This window comes from Bombus fervidus, chromosome 9 (assembly GCF_041682495.2).
Source record: "Bombus fervidus isolate BK054 chromosome 9, iyBomFerv1, whole genome shotgun sequence".
NCBI classification, from domain to species: domain Eukaryota; kingdom Metazoa; phylum Arthropoda; class Insecta; order Hymenoptera; family Apidae; genus Bombus; species Bombus fervidus.
The window spans coordinates 10,445,667-10,461,765 of record NC_091525.1 but is presented as its reverse complement, the minus strand read 5'-3'; the positions used below and the strand labels follow the sequence as shown (position 1 = coordinate 10,461,765).

General features: G+C 39.5%; 1 protein-coding gene across 3 annotated transcripts in view; it reads left to right on the top strand.

Annotated features, from left to right (window-relative positions):
* Positions 1-16,099, top strand: part of LOC139990713 (ras-related and estrogen-regulated growth inhibitor) — an 85,029-nt gene that overhangs the window by 28,259 nt on the left and 40,671 nt on the right. For all 3 annotated transcript variants that reach the window (XM_072010178.1, XM_072010176.1, XM_072010177.1), the window contains one exon: positions 3,602-3,678. In XM_072010178.1, the coding sequence (XP_071866279.1) occupies positions 3,602-3,678 (77 nt within the window). The remainder of the gene's footprint in view (positions 1-3,601; positions 3,679-16,099) is intronic.

Below are 16,099 nucleotides of genomic sequence, written 5' to 3'. Positions count from 1 at the left end.
ATCTAATTACCTGCACGGAAGATGATAAAAATGATCACTTGCGTCATTCTGGATGGCTCCAGATATTTAACAAATTTGTTGAAAAGCTTGTTCAATTGTAAACCTTAATATTTCAACATTTTCGATAGAATTTCGTCCGTTTAAAATTTGTCATATCTCATAAACGAAGCCAGATAGAATATATATTTTATACGAATTTTTTTCATTGTTTCTAAACGTACAATCAACTCTCGAAGTGGGCCTCGCATGTTCTGTTATAACCTGTATATACGAATTAATTAGTTAAGGTACAGGTATATTAAATTTCAAATCATTTGGTACTTTCGTGTGTTTACACTAGAGCTTTGTTTTTGCGAACATGCTCGACGAGCTCCAATAATAACAGCTATCCCCACTAACTGCTCCTATTAATTCCGATAATATAAACCAACGGTCGGACACCTGAGGTCGAACAACAATTTCGGTCCAAACACTCAGTTGCTTATCGAACGCGTACGAGTTCGGAATAGGCGTTCGTATAACAGTACAACTGAAAGTATGCTGAAACGTAGTTTGGCTAACAGAGACGCGGTAGTGAGTTGACATAACTGAATAATATCTCGTTCGTCTAATTTGGCACATGCTAAATAATTTAAGTTATTCGTATAAACGTGGCGTGGATAAACGAAGTTTTTCTGTACAAGAATTTGATGCTATCAAAATGAAATGTGGCACCTGATAAGAAACGTTTCATTGCAGAGTAATGGTACGTAGAAATACCTTTTTTAACCAATTTATCTGCACGTCTAGGTGTTCTAAATATACTCGACTCGTGTTAACATTCTAATACAAATGATACGCTTGAATGTACCATCAGGGCATAAAAAATTAGAATTAATTAAGGTTACGATTAAAAGGATTAAAAACAGATTTCATCTTCCCAATAATATCCATTTATAATGTTTCAACATTTTTTCTCTATTATCGTTTGATCTAACGTTGTAGCAATTGACGTCTAGTAATCGTGTATTAGAAAAAAAAATTTATCCGATTCATCGATACGCGAATGGTGTTTAAGCGAGCGAGGCAATCGAACGAATCTCTAAGTGATATCGTTTTAAAGAGTTTCGATTACTGAAATTCTTCGATCTGGCATCCCGTGAACATTTTTCCGCGCGATGGCAATAAATTTTCCACCGCTCCACTTGGTCCAATCGCTTCCCTATCGGCATTGTCCGGCAATAAAACTTTCTCGAGCGTAACGGCCGCTAATGCAACGAGCATCCTTATTTGCTTGTTTCCGCGCGTTCAATGTTTCGACATCGTTCCCAACGAGGTGTTTATGAGTTCGTTTATCGTTTATTTATTGTATCCGCCTTGCCAGAGCTACTGTGCTCGGTGCAGCCTCGCGTTTCTTTCGCGAGAAAATACACGTTTCCTTCTCACGTAGCGAATATTAATTTATTAATTTCGTTTAAAGGTTGTAGAAGATTTCCTGATGAAGTTGAAGCTTCCTCTTCTTTTTTTTTTTTTTTTTTTTTTGTAGAAATAAGAGGAAGTCTGCTCGTATAGTTTGATATTTAGTAGAACTGCTTGTCATATTTCAGCTGGTGGAATTATAAATTACGATGCATAAAGATTATGAAAATTAAAATTACGATCAAGTATTATTAAATCTTATCTGAATTCGTGAAACTAAAAATTATTTTAACATTTAAATTACTTACAGTGGTATCTTACAACTAGTGATTTTCGAAAGCAAATAATTGAAATTAACAATGTTAACCGCGAAACAAATCGTAAGACCAGAGATTGTCGATACACTTTATATTGAATTTTTGTTTTTTACACAAAAATTTAAACCCGAGAAAGGACTCGAAACAATCCACGATAATATTAGAATAATATCAAAAAGAAGCTAGTTATAGTTATCAGTTAGCCATTTTACAATTATAAATAATACAGAAACCGTAATTATCAGTTAATTAACTACTCACTCGAATCATTGAAGAATCTTCTCGTATAAATAGATTCTGCTTAACGAGTGTCACGATTTGAAAATGGATTTTTCGAAGGATGTTAAGGACTTGCATCGTGACTCGATGGCGAAAGTCAACGCGTCATTGTCAGTGAGCGGCGTAATGACAGAGCGGCGCGACGCCCGGCGTCAGCGCGTCAAATCGGAATTGTCGTTAGTAACTGGTCCGAGACTTTCGCGCATTAGCCGCGTTTTCTATTCGCGGGAAAATCTCTGTTCGATATTCACAGTTGCTGCATGTAAGAACAACGTAGTTTGGCTAACGAGCGCGTGGGATTCTTCTACCTAAAGTCAAGTTTCTTATTTTGCTTTGAATTAATCATCAATTCCGATTTTCTCTATTTGTGTAGTTAGAATAACATCTGTAGAGATGCAAACAGATACCTCGAAGATAGAAGAAATGAGCTAAAATATAGAAGAAACGTGGACAAAATATTAAACAGATCGTCTTCGAATTCTCTTTCTCAATCGCAATCATAACGATGTTTTAGAATGTTTCATAAATTTCGTCGTTCTTGTTCGTCGAACTTTCACATGGAATCACATTTAGATATTAACTGTTCTATTGGTAATTTATAAGATTTCTGTAATCTCTAGAACTTGATGAAAACTTTTTACGAGGATTATTATACGAATTTGATTTATATATTTTATTGATGTGAATATTTCGTTAAGCTACGGTTATCTTAAAATCCTGTCTGATAATACCTATTAAACGCGTACTAATAGCATCGTATAATAAAAGACATTAAGCTCTTGTGTTTCTAATGGAACAACAGTGTACTGCACAAGCGTGTTAACGGTTTCTTAAACTACTTATTTTACGTTCAAATAGATCCAAACTACTAAACCACTCGCGCAGACCAACATAAAAGTACCAATTATCAAACTACTTACCCTACATTCCGACAGTCGTAGTATCAAAAATTTTAAGTTCAAAGTTTTAACGAAGCCTATCGTTCCAGATATCCTCGCGGTCGATCTCGAAACGCTTGCCTGCGTGTCTCACCTAGTTTTTTACCTGTCTTTGATTAATCACGATTTTCAATTTCCTCCATTTGGTCGATCAGTTTGCTAGAAAGTTCTGTCTATGGCGCTTGAGGACAGCGAACAAATAACAGGCGTAAATCACCACCTGGCTCAGCCGCAGAACCAGGATCGAAGATGAAACAGGAACGATTTCAAGAATTAACAGGGATTTAGTCCAGCAGCTTCTCGGTTCTCGCTAGCATTAATACCAGGGTCTAGTGCCACTCATGATCGATCTCTCTTTCTCTTGGTGTTCAGTTTCATTTATCGTTTCATAGATCAACCGACCAAGGACGCTAGGCTAGATCCGACGATTACTCGTTCGCTAACCAGCGTAAAGTCTCTTCCTCTCTCTCTCTTTCTCTCTTTCGATCCTCGAAGAGGACTGACGGATCGATTTCATTATTCGTGGCGAACGAGCTCGTACGTCTTCCCTGGCTTTAGAATCCTCTCGCTAACCCTGTAGACGAAACGCGGCGATAGGGATATTCAGGAACGCCCCGGTGCTATCATTCATCAAGGCGAGTCAGCGTAATCTCGTTCTCTCTGTTACAGATTTCCTGTACCGGCACAGCGTTACCATCGATAACGTTAGTACCGAGGTGGAGATACTGGACACTTCCAGGTGCGAGGTAAGTTGTTTGTCGTTTTTAAACGTTCGTTCCACTTTCAGAGCAGTTCGACGAATTTTTGTTTGTTCGAGGAGCTTGTGTTTAGAATTGCGTAGGATTCAGTGAATGAAGTTAGTTTTTACACAATATGATTCCATATGACAATAGATGTAACTTGCGTAAATGTAAAATATCGAAATAATTTTACATTTTCATGGAAGCTTCATTATTGTGATTTAAATGAATCGTCATTACGTATTAATGTTTGGGTTATAAATAATATATTTTTACTGAAATTTAATGCGAACTGTAACTTTGCAATGCGCGAATGAGGTTCGCTAAACACAAATTATGTACAATAGTTCAATATTTTACATCAAACTGAGCGAATAGCTAGTGTTTATTTAAGTCTTCAAACAAGATTACACTGCTATTCTAAATAAATATTCAGCTCTCTCTCTTCCTTTCTCACATACACACACGTAACAATGCAAAATTTAAAACTTCTCCAAAAAGTTATTCCATGCCTAGCAAAATTCTTGGGGTTAATTTCAAAACCAAAGTAAAAGCTACGTATACTGTCTTTACAACGACTACAAATTTTCCGTTTCAAATTCCACAATTCAATTCACTTAACTCGTTAACGTTTTTACTGATCACGAAAAAAGCAGGAAATCAACACGCAGCGGTCAATTTCTCTAACACGGGAAACGAGAGAGAGAGGGAGAGAGAAAAGCTCGTATTTCGATATCTCGGAAGGTGGACATAGAGCTTAACGAACGTACCTGGTCGATCGCAAATTATCACGAAGATTTTTTTTCGTCTGCGATCGACAGCGGAAAAAGTCAGCGCCTAATGATCCCGCGGGATTATTGATGGATACACGACATAGATTGGCGTTAAAATCTCACTCGGACGCGAACGCGGTGAAAATGTACATTTACGGCCGTACGTTTATTTGACAGACTGATTTGCCCGCGTGAGTTATGCCCAGTCCTCGTGGCCGGTTGTAAATTATCCACGGTTACAACGGGATCGTCGCTCTTTGATTTCTGTTTCATGTTGCTGTCTTGCCAGCGTCGCGGTTTTTGTCAAATTCCACCGTGAATTTGCTAACATTTTTTAGACAGTCTCGTTCTAGTTAAAGGGTGTTTCGTAAAAAATGACATAGGTTTGAAAGAAATTGTATTCGATAGGTTTGAAGGGTTTGAAGATGGGGAAGAAGGGTTATGAATAAATCGGGGGAAATATGCGAGTTCATATTCAATTTTTTGTTTTATTTATACATTGTATGTTATCGAACGTCATATATATTCGTCAAATTTTTGTATTATATATTACATAAGTTATAAATATTAAAGCGCAATACTTACAGGAAGTTTAAATTAATCAACGTATAATACGATACATAAACATCCGTAGTTCGCGAGAAAGGATTAATTTGTTTGAATTAATATAACACATGAAGCACGAGCTCTGTATATACAGCGTGATCTTCTTATTTGACTCAAATACGATATAGATCGTGTCGTTTTAGTTATCGTTTAACCTATACGTACATACGCATATATCCACTTCAACTTTGATACGTGATCAATATTGACTTCTGATAAAAACAGACACGTAATGACATCGGATGTCATCGTCGGATGTGTTATCGTCGGATGTGAGACCGTCACTCGACTCTTAACTTTTTTAATCCCAAATAACATTCCAAATTCCAAGGTTAATCACCCCGAACCCTAATTTACTCGCCATCCTCCGAAGAAGCACGAAAAGAACGAAACACATGGACGCGGTTGTCCAAGTCGTCTAGGTTAGTAGTCATCGACACCGATGACCGAACATCGTTGTCGATCAGCGTCGAGGACCAACGACGACCAACAGAAGTCCACATTCTACTCGAAAGTCTGTTTCGTCTTGCATAGAAACATCTCGCAACGGTTAGGGTAAACGCGTTCCCCGTGCTTGCGTTTCCTTTTGCATTTTTTCGCGACGGCGCATGGCATCGGCGCCTTTTATATTTATCTTCCGTCGACGCCTGTAAACATCGACTATTTCAGCACCGCGAGACGTTCGCGGGCCAAAGCGCGCAGAACACGCTTTTTCTTCCTTCGTCCTCCTCGCTCCTTCTTTCCTTTCTCCCCTTGGCTGGTCTCGCGTCGCGTTCATTGTGAAAGTCACGATGAATCATTTGCTTGCTGGACAAACTCCGCGTCTCGCGATACGCTGCTTTTCATTTAGCCTAGCTTTCTGTTCGTACGTTCCTCGTCCTGGAATTCGCCGACACAAACAGAGCACCTCTGTTCTTGATGAAGTCGTCGCTGATTCTATCGCGAACGTTTCTCCCCGGGGAAACTCGAGTTCATTGTTCAACAGAGAAGTCATCGATCGATTACCGCGATTTTCAAGCGATTAGAGGTTGCAATGGGACGATCACGACGATCGGTCTCTGGTTTTTTTGCTCGCCGTTTCACGCTCTTTGTTGGGATTAAGTTTGACGTATTTCACTCTGCTGTTCTCTCCTCGATTCTTCCTCGCGTTTGTATCTCTTTGGATAGATTGATGGAAAAGTAACAGCTACAGCGGAGAGGATCAATTTATAATTGTCCACAGAAATTTCGAATATTTACAACGATATATTCTTGGGAATCCGATTGCTCTTTGTAAAATATACAGAGAAGTTTGTTTTATCTTCTTGCATTATATATGTTCCCACTTAAATACTGAATACAGAAATACTGTCCTTTATAATTGTTCGTAATGTTTGAAAAGGTCTCGATATTCAGGCTGTAATCTGTAGAATTTAAAAAGCAAATTCTCCTCGCTCTATCCGAACCGATATGCCGGCGCATCGCATACCGAATTCCCTCACAGATTTCCCACAATTTCCTCGCCATAACTAAAATTCCATCTGGCGTACACCCAATTCCGAAATTCCTTCTCCGGTTACACGAATCTGCCCCATTTGCTCCGCTGAAACCCTACACCGATATTATCCATATAATGGGCCAAGCACTAAACAACGACGGTCCCAGCCTCACCTTCTAATAGCAGGATGATTTATGCATGGTTTTTAAAGCTCTGCCTCGATTCGCGACCGGTGGCAATAATTTACGATGTCGAGAACAATGGTCCCTCTCTCGGCTCTTCTGTAACAGAAAAAGACCGCATGGCGGAATCCCAATGAGGATTCCGCTCTACCAGCGACAGGTGAACACGCCGTTCCGCGAACGTGGCTTAGCCACTCGGCTTCTCCTACGTCGGTACACGTAACCGTGTGTACATGAAAGTCACAATGCGCACGCGCGAGCTCGTAGCCACGGTCGCCTAGATTCGAATTTAAAGGCGATCGTTATTCAATTCAAATACCACGGATAACGGGCCTTGTCGTAGGATTTCCGCTTCGACGTGTTTCGCGTGCGGATTCGTTACCGTATTCTAGAAGAATCGGGTTAAGGGAGGTCAGGTCTGGGGGGACGATCGACCTGAAACCGGCCGATTCCGCGGAGATTTGGGTTAAGTAAGGTCAGGCCGGTTCAAACGAGCGACGACGCATCGATTGCGTCGTCGATCCTCCGGAGTCGATGACACCGCGCCTGCCTCTGCCAGCCGCCCCTTTTTCGGATGTCGTGCGCCTTTCGGAATGTCCGTTCCGATGTTTCAAAGGTGTTGGCGATGGTCTTTCACTCTTCGTCTTCCTTCTCTCTGTTGCTTTTTTCTTTTTTTTTTTTTGTTTTTGTTTTCGTTCGTTCTTTTTTCTTCACGGTTGTTTTTATAGCGAAGATTTGGAGACGGAACGGAGACGGGTACCGTTAGTGGGTTTCGATTGATCTCGTTGATCGGTCGTTTCGCTCGGTCGTTGAACTCCTTTCGTTGTATTTTGGGGAATTCGTGCGAGACGGTTCGAGAAAGTTCGCAGATCGTTATCTTGATGAATGAAATAATTTCTCACGGTTGTATCCTTTTTATCCTTGAAATAATATGTTACGTAAGCTTAAACTTTCTTCGTTTTTTGGGAATCGGTATGCGAGAGTTTGAGAAGGTTTGTTTTTAGATTGTGATTCTCGTAATACGATCTATTTTTTCTATGGATTCCGCGGATATTTTCTGTCGGATATATTCTTAATAATTTGGAACAATTTCCCAAGATATTTCGCTGTATTTTAAATAATATATTAGATTTCTTATTGTATGGTTACAAAAATGAGAAGGTTTTGCTGTTTCTCTATAGGTCTGAAGGATATCGATACCAGAGGAATACAGTAGAATTATCGAAGCTTCAAGTTAGTAATTTTTTAATCTTACGTTTGCTAATAGTATATTTGTGTTAAGATACAAACTCGAAGTAATAGCACTTACAGTGACTCTTGTAACGAAATAGTCCGCTTTATAATATCCATCGTAGCGTAAACTCTACGATACATTGCTTTCGATGGTGTAACTTTATCAAAGCTTACTTAATCTTGCTTATTTATTTATCAAATAAATAATATCTACTTGACTGGAAATTATCTAACTTCGACATAGAAAAACTACGAAAGCCTACAAAGTAGTAGTTGTCTCTTCGAACGCGTTCTCGTTCCACTTTACAAAGATGAAAATCATACACGAGCCCGTGAAATCTGGTGAACGCGTCCTTTCAGCCGATTAAAAGAAAAAGAAAAGATTAAGAGGAAAAAGGAAAGAAACGAGAAAAAGGGGTGGAAAAAGAGAGGAACGAGCGTGGAGGAGCGCGGGTATATATTTTCTAGACTGCAAAAGGAATCCAACATATTCCTTATACGATGCTCGTACGCACGGTACACTGACTCGTCCCGGCTTATTCGGTAGCCCCGCAACAAGACACGATCGAGAGGCCAGGTTGTTTTTAGCAAACTGGTTTTTCTACCCGGGGCTTACAATTACTGGCTTCCTTTTTTGCGCTGCCCCCCAAATGTTTGCACCTGTCGCTTAAAAGGCTGCGAACCGTGGGCCAAGATGGCATACCTGACCGTTCGGGATTAGTCCTTGGATTCGTAGCTAAGAATATTTGGAGCACCGGCCAGCTTAACCCACCGACGAAGAACACTCCCTCCTGATATTTCGTGATCCATTCATGGAATTTCGAACATCCATTCACGGTGCTCCCTTGGCTTTCTTTTTCTTCGAGTCTTCCGTCTTGTTGGTTTTCATGCATTGAGAGATTTTTGAGGTTTTTTAAGGTTCTGGTGCAACATACATGTCCGCCCCCGCTCGAGTTTTCAGACGATTATTACACTTGCTGTAACAGTAGAGAAAGTTAAATAACAATTGAGAGGTTGTTAACGTTTTAGAGGAGTTTTAATTAACGACCCGCATCAAGCGTTAAACATTAAAAGAGTTTCAAGTGTTGGAAGATTTTTAAGAGATGCGCGAGTTTGTCAAAAGCCAAACTGGTCAACTCCGCTCTTCACGAATGTCCTAATTTTGCTACACGAGTCAGGCGATTGATATTCAGCTCTGGAGAACAATCGATTCACTTCCACAGATTCGCTCTTTGCAAGACGACGTAAATGATAGTTAATTCCAAGGTAAATTTAATAAATCATCCATCTTTCGTATTTTCCAATTTACGAAATTGGTCTATGTGGTTTCTGAACGTCCCACACATCGAAACCTCAGAATCCTGAAATCTATCAACATTGAAGATTTATTTAAGCTTGTTAAATATTTGAAATTGGATGAAAAAAGAAACAAAATTTGTACGAATATGTAACTGAAATTTTCTTCAGTTTCTTCAGTCTTCGTAAATAGAACATTCTCTAACTAAGATAGCAAGGTACTCGAAGGATTAACTGTAGGAACATTTCTGGACGACTTTCCTCCTAAGAGACAAACAGCGAAACTTAATAACCTGAAAACTCATCAAGTTTAAAGATTGAAGATCGTTAAGTGTCTTTGATTGAACGAAAAAAGAAACAAAAATGGTACGAATATGAAACTTCAGTAATATACAATCTTCGTAAGATCAATTTTCACTTACCATTAGACGTTGCACCGCTGGTAGCTGCTCCAAACACCAAAGCGTGTCTTTGCATTCTGATTTTCCTAAATAGCTGCAATTTGCAACTATCTAGAAGCAACCACAAAAGAAAAGAGCATGATCTCGTCGTATACTTTCGCAGTTGAATATTCATCTTTCTTTTCCAACTGTATTACTTTGCAATATCATGTCATTCTTTTTCCAATACAAAGAAAGACACGGTGCTCGAAGGATTAACACCAGGAATGCTTCCGAAGAATTCTCCTGCAAAGAGGCAAACACCGATGCGCTGGCCGTTTCGTAACGCGAATCTATTTGCGTTGTACAGCGTTTCGCGCATTGGTGGGACGGCGTTTCGACTCGGTGCAGCTGATGCAACGCGACGCGGTGTAAACAATGGCAGAGAACGTTGCACCAGGGGAACGCGCGCGAGGACGCATGCACCGTTACCGCATAGATTCGATAAATAATACGATACAGGAAGCCGTGCCACCGATTTGTATGTACGCGCTTACCAGCCGGTCTCGTGCTGCTGCCGATCGATCTGTTCGACCGCCACTCTATCGTCCGCTCCGATCTGACGATCATTATCGATCGGTCGCACGATTTATTGGCGATGACGCGTCCTCCGCTCGTCGTGAAAATTTGATCACTTTCTACGATAGCGTGCCGCTCGATTCTACCGCCGATCGTATAAGCATCGCTGTGAGACTCGCTGCGTTCCATCGGATCGGACGGTCTTATAACGTGAAACGCTATAAAGTAGACTGCGTATGTTTATGTATTTGTGGGAGATTTAACTGCTTCAGTACCGAACAACGATATATCGTCGATATATAGTAAATATAATTTGAATGTAACATGTTAGATCGCTATGGATGATACGGAATTATTTGAATCGATCGATACTTTGGAACAAGCTGCGTCGATTTGGCTCGATATTTTTCGCTCAGGTCCAAATCTTGGAAATGTATAAAATATTCGTAGCAGAACGCTCGTTATATAATAGGTGGAATATATTTAGATAGAACGACTCTCTGTTTAAGTTCCGGTATGTTTATAAACACACGAGATCGCGTAAAAATCCACAGTCTAGCGATGAGTTCGTTTGGAGGCACTTTGTGGAGAATGTAAATCGGATTTGTTGGAGAAGTATAGTTTTGGGAATGTAATAAATTAGGATTTCCTATGTTTAGCCTGTTTTAAGCAAGGAGAATTTTTGCATACTGGTTGCCTTATGTATCTCCAAGTAATATAATTTGTAATTCAATGATATAATTAAAAGAAAGTATCTCTTAAATAATATAATATATTCTACGTTATAAATCTTCTTCAGTTCAGATGAGAACAGCGACAGATCTTTAAAAGTAGTTAGCATAAAATTGATCGATGTTTGTATTTACGTAACGAACGCTAACCAAAAGATACTCGATCATTGTGCCATTCTGTATCTTTCCTCGATATAAATTTTACATTACATTTACACGTTGAAAGTTGTATTAAACACACGCGGAAATTAGTAGCTGCCAAAATTGCACGTATCACAGCATTTACATATCAATTAATCGGACCCAACCGTACTAAATTCCTTACCATTTCGTAGGAGTTCGTTTTTCGTAGACACTACACGTAAGCAGTTTTATATTGCGCCATTTCCTAACAAAAGTATCGGTACACTCGATCAAAAAGCGTTGTACGGGTTGTTGATTATTGGCACGGCCCAAAACCCGCTAACAAGAACCAGCACGCACGCAATTTTATTTACTAGCTGGCCAATAAATTCTCTCCTACCCTCTTACGAAATTTCTTCTGAGATATACACACTTTGTCTCCATTGTATCTTGCTGCAACTAACGAAGAAAATTTATTCGACGCAAGCAACGTGAAAAAAGAACTGGCTGACAAAATCCGTAGCTTGGTCCAGCTTAATGAGCCCCTATACAAAAGGAAAATACGAGTAAGATTAGACCAAGCTGCGTATTATACACAATGGGATTTTCTAACCAGCGCGATATATCGGCGCGAACGAGCTAAAGTATAGCTGTCGGATAGCGGATTTAACGATCTGTCCCGTGTACAGTCGCGAGCTGATCGCGCACCACTGCCACACTGATCCACATCGATATCGATCTCCGTAGATCCTGTTCTTACGGACGCTGGTCGTTGCACCGCCAGTGGAAGTCCGATTTGGTCTTCGACGTCCACTTTGTACGTGATCCAATGCATCATTTCAGATTGTTCATAATTTTCAAGGATATTTATGGATGATTGTTCGTCGAGTAGATATACTTTGCATAATACCGTATAATACTTAGGTATTATCGATCTTTGAATTGGAATTGAATTTGGCGTGTGACACTCGATGGGCAGTGGATAATTTTCAGGGATATTTATGGATGATTGTTTGTCAAATATAGTTTGTATAATATTCGTTAGTATCTATTTCTTAGTCTTGTAACGCGGAGGTAAAAAATATTCGCGCGGTTTGATGCGAGTTCACTCTTTGAACGCAGTGTCGTTTACGACTTAATGTATTGTCAGTTGAAAGGATTATGGAAATATCGTGGAGATATTGGAATTATTAAACTAGTATAATAGGAAATCTTTGTGCAAAGATATGTTGAAGTATTTATCAATTTTCTGTCACTTCGCTGCTGTATTTCCAAGTTTAAATTCAACGAATTTTTAGCTTTTCTCTTGTTGTCTTCGAATATCGAATTACACTTATCCGTTTCTTGCTTTGATCCATTAAAAACACGTTGCGTTAACCCTTTTGACTCGATATCATTAAAACTTCTTCGTAAACTCAAGAAGTTCCGTTACAATTTACAACCCTACTTGTCAGGTTTCAGATTACCTTTAATTGTCCACTACGAACTTTACCGATAACAAACGCTTAATTTGAAAACTAATTTCAAAGCACGCGCTGTTTCCTACTCAGAATCGGTCCATGCTCAGATTGTAGCTACGTTTAACCTTTGCAACGCAGCTACTAAATATCCCTTTAGAGTTTAGACAATAAACGCGAGGCTACGCTTTAGCACTAACAGCACTTAACAGAAATGTCAGAACACAACCAACGTGGTCAATTATCTCCATATCGAACAACGCTTCGCGTCAACAAATTAAACCGCATCGAGCATTCTCTTCGTCCTACGGAATCTCGAAATAGGGAGAAAAATTCACGATTACGCCACACTTGGTGTAACGTTTCGGTAGGCCTATCTGCTAGTAGCTTTTTAACTGCGACTCGTTGAAGATAGCGACCCCAGGCCGCCAGTATGAAGCCCAGTTCACGCTTAAAAAAACGTGTGTATACGAAAGACGAGAAATATAGAATAAAAATGAAACACAATGGTTCTATTCGTCGTTCTTCTTCTATGTATTGTAATTATTTAAACAACGTCAATAATCAATGGTCGGTTTTTGAGTAATTTCAACTTAAAACGCGTACACTTTCTACCCATTGATGCGATCAAAACACCATGTTCGATGTGTCGATAGAATGAAATAGTATCGTTTGGTCATAGACGACTATAATAAATAAATAAATAATTGTGATAGTCTAGAAATAAAATGAAATGAAATTAAAACTATCAATATTAAATAATCTAAACCTAAACTAGGTTATTTTATAGCTCCTAGTGGTCCAATGTTGATTAATTAGTAAATTAGTTGACCAGTTGAAGGTCAACGACAGTTTCCTTAAGTTAAAAATTCTTTCAATAAGGAAACTCTCGGTCGCATGACAGAAATTAAGTAAGATACGAAAAGTTTATTCTGTACGATTCTCATTTTCACAGAGTTCCTTAAATATCGACGTGCAACCGATGAAGTGTGAATCGGGCTTAAAAGACGCTAGTGGCGCGCGCGCTAGAGTGTATCGCTGCGAGCCGCGGTATAATCTTTCCAATTATCCGGCTGCAACGCAACGCGTCCATTCATTGCTGGCTGTAGATACAGCCACGGATAGCCAGCTAGCTTTTCTAGTATCTGGCGCGTAAAATCCAACAGTGGAAGAACAGGATCGGTGTTTTCCGTTGGGAACTTTACGGGTGAAGTTAACAAAACATAAGCGGTTAAAGCGCGCATAAGCTGTTCACCAAACGCGCTCTAATCTTCCAAATTGTCTGTTTTCGACCTATGGAGAGTTGGCTAGCGAATATCGATTTAACGATCTAGATGGGAGTGTCGAGCGGAGCGAAGCGTGTTCCAGCGTATTTAGTATTTACCTGATATCGAGCGGTCGAAGGCCAGATAAAGCGTCATGGGGTCCATTAATTTACAATTTGGTCAATGACCTTAACGCGATTCTGTGTTCCGAGAACAGGGGTGGTCGAATGTTTCTTGGTCCTCCTGATGGAGTTTAAATACGCTTTGCGTGGGTTAGATCGTGCATCGACAAAATCTGTTTGTTCTAAGAATCGATATGGACTATCGAGGTATGATAAGAGATTATGGTTAATATTTGATAGATTAGAGCGAAAGAGTAGTTGGATAAGGCTTCTGTTCGGTTAGCGTCGAATGTTAAATTCTTGTAAAGTACAATACAAGTTTCGAGCTTGATGAAACTTTGGGATTATGCGCATGCAGTGATGCATTAGATTAGATGCATAGATTATGATGCGCGATACAAGTTCGGATGCTGATTGCTTAAGATGTCGAGGAACTCGGGTCAACTATTACTGCTAACTACCAAGTATCGACTCTGACTGACGTCTAACGACTGACCTTCCGTCACGATAATGCTGTAGAGGAAAACTATGATGGTGTGTCTAAGGATACGAGATCATCGGATTTGTCGAGGAAAGCCTTTGTTAGGAAAGTGAGGGAAATGGGCGTTGCTGTTAATTGTTTAATTTCTATGTTGGTGGTTGAAGAAGGATGCTAACCAACCTCGAGAGAAAGTTGCTAGTGGGGAGCATTGTACATGAGAGAAGCAGATTTTCCGAATCTTTCCGTGGTAGGTGATAGATTTAGGGACAGTTGAGACAAAGACTATTTGTTCGTTTGAAGAACCTCAGGTAGAGAAATTTTAAGATATACAGCGGGTCCTTAGGCTATTGAAAATATACCATAAAGATTTTTCGACATCTGACAATTATCTTATCCGAAGGATAGGGTCTTTGTGTAGTGAGTCACGGGACAGAAACCGTTTGAAAGTTTACCGTCGAGTACCGCTACAAATTTTTGACTAACTCGACGACTTTGACTAAGCACGATTCGCAAACATGCACTGAATTATAACCACTCGATGATGCGTTAACTTGCTGAGAAAAATAGAAAATGTTCTCTTCGTGGTGTTTAATAAATTGGCGAAAAGAATTCATTGATTTCAATTAAAACTCAAGACTCAAAATTACGAAATACGAATTACGTATACTATTTCGGTATTATATTCGACACGATGCTTTAACGATGAACGAGCAACACTCGTTTAGTCAATAAAGAAATAGTTAAGTAGCTAACTTTAGTACCGCCGAAGGAATCATAAGGCGAAGGGGTTGATGACGACACTTGCGCCTTTGATTACCTTTGACCGTCTCGTACGTTCAACAACGAATACGGTTTTAACATGGTGGGCAGTTTCGATTTAGTATGCACACCTTCGCGGTCCACAGACGGCCATCTTAAAACCACGACCCTGTTTTCCCTGCAGGAGTTGAACGGATCCTAACCGCGTGGAGGTGATCGCGGTTTCTCCTCCGTGACTTCTGCATCGGCTGCAATAACAAGACGTAGACCGTTTTCACGTCGCACTTTCTTCTCGCGACGATTTTAATACCTGCAGGTGTGTCAAAATTTTAAAATATTTCACTGAAAAAGAGTGACTCACTTTGCACGAAGTATTTCTTTTATTGTTATATTCGATCTACGACGTTCGATATTCGATATCTTTCCCCGACTTTTACTTCCGAAGTATCTCTCCAATTTTTTTATATTCTTAATATGGTAATCATGTTAGAAATTCATTTGATATCGAAATAATGAAACAGCTTACGAAAGTGTATCCGTATTTTATATTACACGGTACACATAGATGTTAAATATCGAAGAGGCGCAATGGAAAACAAGACCAGAATTCAAATCCAGATTCTTAACTACCTGGACGCCTTTACACATTAATAACGATTTACTTTCTTAAGCCTAATACCCCAGGAGATATCTTAATATCCTAATCCAGGTTTTACTCGTACCTTGAATCAAGCTATCAGAAACTTTTCTCTTACCGAGTTTAATATTCGAACCGGTATTTTAATATCCTAATCCAGACTTAATTTACGCTCGTGCCCTGGTTACAAATCATGCACGTAAATGTATTGAACCTTTAATACCTACTATCTTCCCCTACAATTTTATTTTCATACGATATATCGATCCAATTGCCAAGACAAGGGTCAACTTCGCTATCAATATCTAGTTTTATCCACATCTTCC